Source organism: Oryx dammah, unplaced genomic scaffold, assembly GCF_014754425.2.
Source record: "Oryx dammah isolate SB20612 unplaced genomic scaffold, SCBI_Odam_1.1 HiC_scaffold_1, whole genome shotgun sequence".
NCBI classification, from domain to species: domain Eukaryota; kingdom Metazoa; phylum Chordata; class Mammalia; order Artiodactyla; family Bovidae; genus Oryx; species Oryx dammah.
In genome coordinates this window covers 68,195,005-68,206,030 of record NW_024070185.1, presented here as the reverse complement: position 1 = coordinate 68,206,030, position 11,026 = coordinate 68,195,005, and the positions used below count along the sequence as shown (strand labels likewise).

General features: G+C 39.9%; 1 protein-coding gene across 2 annotated transcripts in view; it reads right to left on the bottom strand.

Annotated features, from left to right (window-relative positions):
• Positions 1 to 380: 380 nt before the first annotated feature.
• The window catches only part of PIWIL2 (piwi like RNA-mediated gene silencing 2), a 64,298-nt gene continuing 53,652 nt past the window's right edge, over positions 381 to 11,026 (bottom strand). Inside the window, exons 20-22 of one of the 2 annotated variants that reach the window (XM_040242769.1) lie at positions 3,057 to 3,310; positions 2,519 to 2,626; positions 381 to 1,715 (exon numbers count right to left, since the gene is read on the bottom strand). In XM_040242769.1, the coding sequence (XP_040098703.1) occupies positions 1,559 to 1,715; positions 2,519 to 2,626; positions 3,057 to 3,310 (519 nt within the window). In that variant the 3' untranslated portion in view covers positions 381 to 1,558. The remainder of the gene's footprint in view (positions 1,716 to 2,518; positions 2,627 to 3,056; positions 3,311 to 11,026) is intronic. The other variant, XM_040242777.1, reaches the window with a different exon arrangement.

The window sequence follows — 11,026 nt, the reverse complement described above, 5'->3', positions numbered from 1 at the left end:
TCAAAAGAGAAATTCAAAATGCTTCCAAAGAGAATTGGAGAACTGTTTGATCAAAACCAGTGATCCAATGTGCCTGATTCTGCAGTGTTTAAACCCCAGGTCTCAGCCCTTCGCTGTCCCTTACTCCGCGTGGAACCAGAAGTGCACAGGAGACCACTGACCCCCACGGCTGCTCAGCCTCTGCCTCATGCTGCAGCCAACACAATGCTAGGTTGGTTTTCTTCATCTAAGGAGTTCTAAGCTAAAGTTTCTCTTCTCACACACTGTCATATAAAATGAGGATTTCTGCGTCATCCCTCCCTGCCATCATGCCAAAAAATAAATTAATAAAATACATACACAAATAAATACAAATTCCAAAATGTTAAATAAAACTGGCTTTTAAAAATCTAGATAAAATAAGGTAGGACTGAATTAGCCCTGAAGGGACTGGAAGATTTTTAAACAGGGGAAAAATAAACACACACACACAAAAAAACACTGCAACTTGCAGGCATAGTGACAACTTTCTAAACTGAAATGTCTGGACTTTGGAAGGAGTGTCATGTTTCCCAAAGCCAACTTCTGGAAACCTTAATGCAGACTCAGAGAAATTCCTAACAAAATGAGCTAATGGCCGGGAAGAGAGTATTGAGCAAGGGAAGTGAGTGGTTCAATTTGCAAACATATCAACAGAAAAGGAAGTGATACACTGCAGAGAAAGGGTCAAGAAAAGCTCATGGCCTGTCATGAACCTTCGAAGCTATTGAATTTCACATGTTCTGATTTTTAGTTTTAAAAAACTGAAACTTACTAAAGGTCAGTAACAAGGACAAGTAGCAAAGGTATCTTGGTATGTGTGTGTGTGGTGGAGGTCGGGGGAAGAAGGTAGGAAGAAACCAATACTGCATACTATAAAGCAACTGAAATATACAGATAAAACTGTGTTTGTCCTCTCTGGAGGCAAGAAATAACTAAATACCCCTTCCAAAGCTAGTTCAAGTCATGTGTCATCAACTCAACGATTAGGTCATGCAAGAGCCTGAAAAGTACCCACCAGCTGGTTTTGCGACATGTCTTTCACATTTGCCAGGAACAGCCAAATCCTAAGAAACTTTGCCTTCTTACCTTTCCCAGTTGCCCAAATAAGTAGCTCTCTACATTAAGAACTTCGCAAAGACTTCATTCACTATCGGCTCTGGCACCAGAAATGGGAACTGCTTAGTAAGCACAGTTTATAAGGGTAATTGCTTCTTCAGGTTTCTACGGCTTCTGTTGGCTTTGGAGACTCCTGAAGGGTCACCCATCTTCACCCACCCCATCTACATTGCAGCAGACTACCTCCATTTGCTCTACAAAGGCAACAAGACAATTTCTAGCTGAAATTTATGATGGAACCTGATTCTCAGTGTTAACAGACTTAGAAAAGAAAATGAAAAGAAAGATATTCTACTGGGTTGGTGAAAGACCAAACACCAACACAAACCCCTTTCCGGTTGCTGTTGACCCTGCACAGATGAGTTCACAGCTGAGTTCAGAAGTCTGCCTGCTCTGACCAGCCCGTGTCCTGACTGTCCAGTCACAGGAAGAACAGGTTCTCGCAAAGCTGGATGGCTGGTTCGTGGTGCAAGATCTGTCCTGACAGGAAGGCTAGCTTGTGGGCATACTTGCAAGGAGCTGGAACTCTAATGGTACCCGGCCAATTCCAGTACATGTGGCACAGTTTGAAAGTCAACCTGTAGGCCAAGAAGAAAACATGAGCCTTATCACTCTCCATCTTCAGTGCAAAGCATGATTATGTCCTTCTGGGTGCATGACACAGCATATTTACGAGCAAACTGGGGGACTGAGGAATATATGATGCAACTTTTTGGAATTATTATTTTTAAGTGAAATTATTTCCACTATTTTTAAGTCAAGAGGACATGGGGAAATTCCCAATTTAGGTGCTCCAGTTTTTATAGCAAAACAAGGAAAACAACAAGAACATTTTTTTTCTCTTGTCTCAAGAAAAGGTTGCAGAAAGAGAAGTACCCCAGCAAAGTATTTATTTAATCTGAGCTCAAGAGCAATGGGGCTCAAACTTGGCTGTGTGTCATAATCACTGGGAGCAGTTTTTAAAAATACAAATGCTTCAGAATGCTTCGAGGTGAAGCCTGGTTGTTAGTAATTCTTTGAAAGGTCTTCAAGTAATTTTAGCATAAAACGATTATCAATTACTCCTCGAAAAGATATATAATTATCATCAAAGACATAAAGAAACTCAAGGTGTAAGGGGGCGGGCAGTATTTGTCTTTTCTGATTATATAAGAGAAAATGAGTCTTAGTAAATCGAACTCCAAAAGATAAATTCAAAATGCTTTCAGAAAAAAAAATGCTTTCAGAGAGAATCAGAAAATTATTAAGCCAAAACCAGTGATTTGTTGAATTAAGCCAAATCCAATTTGCTGAATTCAGAGGTTTTTAAACTCCAGGTCTTAGACTTAGCTCAGTGGCCAGAATTATTCACAAGTTAGCAGTAAGTTACTGGTCAGCTCACCTCTGCATATGATCAGGGCTCAGGTTTGCAGTGTTGAGAACACAAACATAATGGGTTGGAATGCCACAACCCTGCCGCACATGATGGGCAAGAAGGTAGAAGTCCACCCTAGTAAGGAAAAAGTAGAAACTAATGGTATAGTTACAGAACTGGAGATGCTCCTTCATTCAAGGCTCAGAGAGGTGAAATGACTGGATCAAGGACATCACAAGGACCAAACGAGGATGAGAATTCAGGTCTCCTGACTCAACAGGCTATTTAAAAGTGGTGGTAGAAATGACCACATCTGTGTGCAGAAGATTAAGCATGCATATTCTTAGGAAAAGAATGCACGTTCAATATTTTATACTTAAGAGGTAAAAGCTTCACTGGTGGTTTGTGTGTTTTCTAAATAGCTTTTAAAATTTTATTTTTTACCAGGAAAATCTCTTGAGGATTCCATTCCAAATCTCTCTATGCTACCTCCCCATTCCAATACCCAGGGAACGGAGAACTTCCCCAACCTATTCTTGTTGAAATACGAGTTTCACCCACTTACCACTCACAGCTTGTTATCGTATGATCTACCACAGTCCCAGGGGAGGGAGTCGCAAAGTTCTCAGTGGCAGCCAGGTACAGGTTGGTGCTGATTTTCTTCTGCACTACAAACACCACCATCTTGGGATGATAATTCTCAAAAGCTTCAAAACACTTTTGTAGCTGAGGAATTTCATAGCTGGCAACTGTCTTTAGTTGGCCATCAGACACTCCATCACGGTACACCACAATCTTATCTGGGAGGCAGTGGTTCACCTGAAACGACACCTTGCAGAGGTGAACTGCGTGGCCCTAGGGCTAATGACCCCCGGCAGAGGGCGGCTCACTCAGCGAACAACCTGGAGACATGGCGGTAGGTCCTCTGAGAGCTGGGCCTGAAGCCATCATGTTGGAAGGGCAAGGAAAGGCAGCTTCTAGTCATTTCTAGATTTCCTCAGGGTAGCAAAACATGTCTGGCACAGCCAACGTGTTATAAAATATGGAACCAAATAAGCAAGCTCTGAGTCATATACACAAGGCTTATACTGAAACGGTGTGAACAAAGTTAAAAAGAAGGAAAATTACAGGCTTGAATCAATCTTCCTTCTACTCGGATTTAACACTAAATTACTGTCTACGCAAAGAACAAGGTGAACTGTTGAAGAGATTCTAACATATAACTGCACATGCCACAGATCCACCAACCTGATATTTCTGTGTATCAGCAACATCCAAAGTTGCTAATACAAGGATCCTTTACTAAATAATTATTCTGTGTGTGTGCTTAATCGCTCAGTCATATCTGATTCTTTACAACCTTGGAATTATTGCCCTAGTTGAAGTGCTTTTTTATCTTGTTTTTCTCTGTCTAGTATCTATTCCACCTTTTTTTTTTTTTTTTCGGTAAGAGCATTTTAGTGTTCTTCTGCCTCCAGTAGGATAGTCTGGTGGGATTTTAATTTAAATTGCCTCCCCCTAATCCAGGCCTTCTCAGCCTCAACACTATTGATGTGTGGGACCAGTGAATTCTGTTATTGGAGGCTGACACCAGAGCACATTCCGCAGCATTCCTGGCCTCTACCTACTAGATGCCAGTAGCTCTCTCTCCCAGTTATAGCCCCAAATGTCTCCAGGTTTCCCAATGGGAGGACAAAATTGTGCCCAGTTGAGAATCACTGCGCTAACGAAAAGACAGGAGATGATTCCAGCTGTGCCAGCAGAATGCTTTTCCCTCACTCTCTTGGGCAGAGAACCAGAAACACCTGGAGTTTGATGGTGCTTTTTCAGGTCCCTGCTTCTAGAACTCCAGTCCATTTCCTAGTTTGACGCTCAACCTTCTCAACAATTCCCTGAGGCTCTTCATGATCTTACCAACTAATCTCCATTTTGCTAAAGTGAGCACATTTCTATGACTTCCCAAAGAGTCTTGATACTCTGTGTTAAAGGCTGGGTAACACAGGCACTGAGAGATCTGAAAGAAACCCTGAGTTCACAGGTGAGGAAACAGAGAAGTATGACACTGGATCTGGGGTCAGCAAACCTGGGACCGAGTCTGCATGTGCTGTTCCTCAGCTATGCTGTTGAAGACTGTTTCCCCACTTGAAAAATAATGATCACCTCACCTTCTTCTTCTTAGGGTTGAGAGGTAAACTGTGTGTATCATGAATACAAAAGTTGAAGACAGACTAGATCAAGGAAATACAGATATTCTGAAGCACAGGGAAGGAATCTAACAAGATCAATGGAGTGTAAATCAGAATCAAATTCAACTGAAGTATTCACTGATACTATGTCTTTCTTTAAAATTTGCTAACCCTGGCAATCCACTCCAGTATTCTTGCTTGGAGAACCCCATGGACAGAAGAGCCTGGCAGGCTACAGTCCATAGGGTCTCACAGAGTAAGACAAGACTGAAGCGACTTAGCATGGCACGGCAACCAACCACTGAGGGTGAGACACTATACTTGGTCCTACATAAGATTCCAGTAAGAGTGAAGGACATGATTCCTGTTACCAAGGAGCATGAAAATCTTATAATATAGTTAACAGTCAACAATGGTAACTTTTCTAGGTCATCTAGCCCATCCTCTTCATTTCATATGATCTAGGAGGGTCAAAATATGAGACAAGTCACAATACTGAAACATTAATAGTAAATATACATTATCAAATCACTTCAGTACTATGGTAAATACATGAAACAACAAATTCATGAATATCTTGAAAGGAGGACTGTGCTTGTTGGCCTCGTGTCTCTAGCACTAAATACAATGGTGAGGGTCAAGGAGATAATAAGTATCTGCTGAAACTTTGAGATGTTCTGTAATGTGTGATTACATTCATTCACTGAACAAACACTTAATGCCCACTAGATATGAGCCACTGTGCTAGTTTCATAAAAATTATCTTGAAAGGATGTGCAACTATTAGTCGTTCAGTCATGTCCGACTTCTTGTGACGCCATGGACCGTAGCTGGCCAGGCATCCATGGGATTCTCCAGGCAAGAATACTGGAGTGGGTAGCCATTCCCTTCTCCAAGGGATCTTCCCGACCCAGTGATCGAATCCCCGTCTCTTGCCACTGCAAGCAGATTATTTACCATCTGAGCCATGAGGGAAACCTAAAAATTATCTTGATACCTTCCAAATATTAGTGGAACTTAAAACTGGGGAGACACACACATAAAAGTAAATGCTCTCAAGACGTTATAAATAATATAACAAAGGTATAAATAAAATGCTATGAGAATAGAGAAGTATAAGACATTTGTTCCCTGGAGGAATATGTGAACCTCAGTGAAAGAATCAGCAGACACTTCAGTCAGCAAAGAAGGGTAAAAGGATTCCAGGTAGAGCTTGAGCAAAGTTCTAGACTGTGACTAGACAAGGGGCAAGTAAACAACTGGAGACTGACCTATATGATGATGTAAGTAACCCAAGGTCCATCAACACAAGAATGGATAAGCAAAATGTGGCATATACATCCAAAAGAATATTATTCAGCTCTTAAAAGGGAGGAAATTCTGCAATGTACTACAACATGGCTGAACTCTGAAGACATTATGCTAAGTGAAACAAACCAGTTGCAAAAAGACAAATGAGTATCATTCCATGGATGTGAGATACTCAAGAGTCATCAAAATCAGAGACAGAAAGTACAATGGTGGCGGCCAGGGGTGAGGGGGTGGAGAGCATGGGAAACAATTGTTTAATGAAGTGTTTCAGTTTTACAACATAAAAAGAGCTATGGAGATGGATGATGAAGATGACTACACAACATTATCAATGTATTTCCTACCATTAAAAAGTCATACTTAAAAAGGGATAGAATGTTAAGTTTTATATGTATTTTACTTAATTAAAAAACACTGGGGGCTTCCCTGGTGGCTCAGTGGTAAAGAATCCTCCTGCCAATGCAGGAGACACGGGTTTCATCCCTGGTCTGGGACGATCCCACATGCAGCAGAGCAACTAAGCCCATGCACCATAATGATTGAAGCCTGGGTGCTTACAGCCCATGCTCTGCAACAAGAGAAGCCACTTCAGTGAGAAGCCTGTTCACTACAACTAGAGGCAAAAAAGTCCACGTGGCAACAAAGACCCAGTACAACCATTAAAAAAAAAAAAATGGGGGGAAAAAAAGGAGGAAGAAGAGGCCAGCAAGATATTGGCAACAGTAGGTTCAATAAGGGCAAGCTAAATTCTGGAAGAGTTCCCAAATAATCACTAGCTCAAGAGAACTCCACCCTAAGATCCTCCCAATTCTGTTAAGACAAGGGAAGTGAAGGTAGAACTGAGAAGCAGAAAGAATCTATACATTCACACATCGTAAAGCTGGCTGCTTGCAACTTTTGATTCCAAAGGTAACACCGCGGCCCTTCTGTCTTCAGAGTCAGACACCAGTCAGACCAAGCTGGTAGTCACAGCCACAGCCAGAGTCACATCAAAAGCAACAGGGGCTGCATCAACTACAGCTGAGTTTAATTTTCTCCAACCTCAGGCCAAGTAACAGATGAACTCGACATCAGGTGATTACTAATCATGAGCGCTAAAAGCTAAGGCAGGTGTCAAGAACAGCCTGGCTTTGATTTTCACACGTGAATGGAAAGCGACCCTGGCACTCAGACTCACATGTCAGGCTTCAGTGGCCCATGAGACATCCCAGTACTAGAGGAGCCTCCCAGGCAGCAGGAGATGTGGTCCTGGAGCTCTGACGAATGCTATGGGCCACAGCAGTGGTTCCCAGTGTGTGCTCTGGGCTCCAATCCTTTCCCATCCACGAGTCCCTTAGTCATTTTAGGGAGTCCACAAAGTCAAAACTGTTCTCACAATACCACTACATTACTTGGCATTTTCACTCTAATTCTCTCACAAATATTCACCAGAATTTTCCAGGAAGTAAATGATGTGTGACACCACAATAAATTAAATGCAGGACATTCCCTTGCCTTTTACTAACCCAAACATTACAGCCATTCACTGAAATATAAAACAAACATTACCAAACATTTTTAAAGTAGTTATCTTTAATTTGACTATTCTTGAGTATCTCATATATGTGGAATCATAGGGTATTTATCTTTTTGTGATGATGATCTTTAAAATGTGATTTTTGTTATTCACATGTATTGAGCTTATTAGTATTTGAAAGTAAAATTTAAAAATATAAAATGCTCTGTTTTAAAATCTAATATGATAATAATCACTGATAGATATACACTTATACAAACAAAAAGCTCAGTAATACTTAAGAAGGTTTCCTTAGACCAGAAAATCTGAGAACGCTGGACTAGAAAAATAAATCTAAATACAGATTTTTAAATAAAACCATAGATGAAATTAAGCTTGCCAGCAAGGCCTCACTCATAGACCAGGAATTCTGGGAAATCCTACAGCTGAGGATAATTGGAAAAGCTGGACAAAATATAAAAACATCTATGTGAAGGCACATCAGAGGAAGGGTGGGGCCCCAGGGAAATAAGCCAACCTTTCGAACCTGTTTTTCCCTCGGCAGCATGTGTTAATTTGTTGATTCCACACACGTACGTAAGTTAGATGGATGTTTGGGAGTAGTGTTTTTTCCAATTCACAGCTTTATTGAGATATAATGTGCGACACCATAAAAGACACTCTTTTAAGGTACAAGAGTCAAAAGTTTTAAATTTATAGAATCTTGCAACCATCATCAATTTTAGAATATATTCATCACCCCAAAAAGGTAATCTCATACCCACTAGCAGTTATTTTCCATGACCCCTCAACCCCAACTCCTGGAACACACTAACCTACTTTTTGTTTCTTTGGATTAGACTGTCCTGGACAAACATAATCAATAGGTGGTCTCTGTGACTAAATAGTTTCACTGAACATAATATTTTCATAGTTCACCCATGTTGTACCATGTATCAATACTTCATTCCTTTATGCTGCCAAATAGTATTCCATCACATTGTTTGTCCATTCATCAATCATATGGAGTATTTTCACTTTTAGCTATTATGAATAATACTGTTATGATCATCATATACACGTTTTTGTGTGGATATATGCTTTCAATTCTTTTGGTTTACATCTAGGAGTAGAATTGCTGGGTCTCCTGTAACTATGCTTAACATTCTGAAGAAATGCCAAACTGTTTTTCAAAGTAGCTTGACTGTTTGGCAATCCCACCAGCAATGCATAGGGTTCCAATTTCTCCACATATTCAACAACACTCTTTTTTATTTTAGCCATCTTAGTGTGTGTGGGGGCTCCCCAGTGGCTCAGATGGTAAAGAATCTACCTGCAATGTGGCGACCTGGGCTTGATCCCTGGGTTGGGCAGATTCCCTGGAGAAGGGAATGGCAATCCACTCCAGTATTCTGGCCTGGAGAATTCCATGGACAGAGGAACCTGGCAGGCTACAGTTCATTGGGTCACAAAGAGTCAAGACACAACTGAGCAACTTTAACTTTGACTTTAGTATCTGAGTGGTAGCATCTCATGGTATGTGCATGTTTTTAGAGACTTTGTTTTTTAGACCAGTATTAAGTGTACAAAGAAACATGAGGCCTTAGTTCAGAGTTCCCATATACACCTTCCCCACCAATCACACAGTTTCCCCTATTGTTACCATATTACATTAGGATAGGACATTTGTTACAACTGATGAATACTGATACATTATTATAAAGTCAACAGGTGGCCCAGTGGTAAAGAATTTGCCTGCCAACCGAGGAGATGAAGGAGACCTGGGTTCAATCCCTGGGTTGGGAAGATTCCTGGAGTAGGAAATGGCAATCCAGCCCAGTATTTTCACCTGGAAAATCCCATGGACAGAGGAGCCTGGCAGGCTACAGTTCATGGGGTCACAAAGAGTTAGACATGACTGAGTGACTGAGCACAGCACACAGTTTATATTAGAGCTTACTCTCGTACTTTCTATAGGCTTGGAAAAATACATGCCATTTGTCTACATTTGTCACATGTCATTTGTAGTATCATATACAATATTTTTACAGTCCTAAAAATCCCCTGTACTCCCTATTTATCCTACCTTCACCCTCCCAAACCTCTGGCAATCACTATCTATTTACTGTGTCCATAGTTTTGTGTCTTTTCCAGACTGTCCTATAGTTGGAATCATACAGTATGCAGCCTTTTTAGATATGCTTCTTTCACTTACTATTACGCATTTAAGATTCCTCCAGATCTTCCCATGATTCAATAGTTCATTTCTGTTTACTGCTGAATATTTAACTGTCTCGTGTATTTAACTGTCATTTAACTGTGTATTTAAATTCAAATATTTATTTGAATATTCAACATCTGTGTATTTAAGTTCAAATATTTCTTCAAATATTTGAATATTCAACGTCTGTGTATTTAAATTCAAATATTTGTTTAAATATTTAAATTCAAATATTTATTTGAATATTTAATATGTCTCGTGTATTTAACTGTCACCTACTGAAGGATATCTTGGTTGCTTCCAAGTTTTAACAATTATAAATAAAGCTGCTATAAAAATTGTGTACTTTTTTTTGTGTAGGTGTAAACATATGCTTTCAACTGATCTGGTAAGTACTAAGGGGTAAGACTGCTGGATGGTATGTTAAGAGAATGTTTAGTTTGTAAGAAACTGCTGAATTGTCTTCCAAAATGGCTGCACCATTCCACACTCCCTCAGGCAATGTTGAGACTGCTCTACATCCTCACCAGCATTTGGTAGTGTCAGTTTCTGGGTTTTGGCTATTCTGAAAGATGTGCAGTGGTATCTTGTTTAAATTTGCCATTCCCTAATATTATATTGAGTATCTCTGAATATACTTATTTGCCATCTGTATATGTTCTTTGATGAGAAGTCTGTTCAAGTCTTCTGCCCATCTTATTATTTCTGAGTTTTTAATAATTCTGTTTTTTAAGTAACAGGACTTTATCAGATATGTGTTTTCCAAGTATTTCCTCTGAATATGTAGCTTCTTTCCATTCTCTTAGTGTCTTTCACAGAAGTTTTAAAAAATTTTAGTTAAGTTCTGTTCATCAGTTCTTTCTTTCATGGACAGTGAAATGTCCACGTGGTAATAGGTAGTGCTTTGGTATCAAAAGGTCATCACCAAATCCAAGGTGACCAAGAATTTCTATATCTTTTATACCTTTTACAGTTTTGTATTTTAACACTAAATTTGTGATATTTTGAGTTACTTTTTGTTAAACGTATATGGTCTGGATATAGTTTGTGGTTTTTCTTGTCACCGTTTTTTTTTTTTTTGCATGTGGATGGGCAGCTATTCCAGTACCATTTATTGAAAAGAGTCTCCTTTTCCCATTGAAGTGCCCCTGTTCTTTTATCAAGGGTCATTGGAATGTATTTGTACCAGTCTATTTCTGGGCTGTTACCTTGTCATCTTTTGTCAACACCACACCATCTATATTACTGTAGATCTACAGTAGCCTAAGTCCCCTGATTTTGTTTTTCTTCAATACTGTTTTGGCTACCCTGTGTCTTCTGCC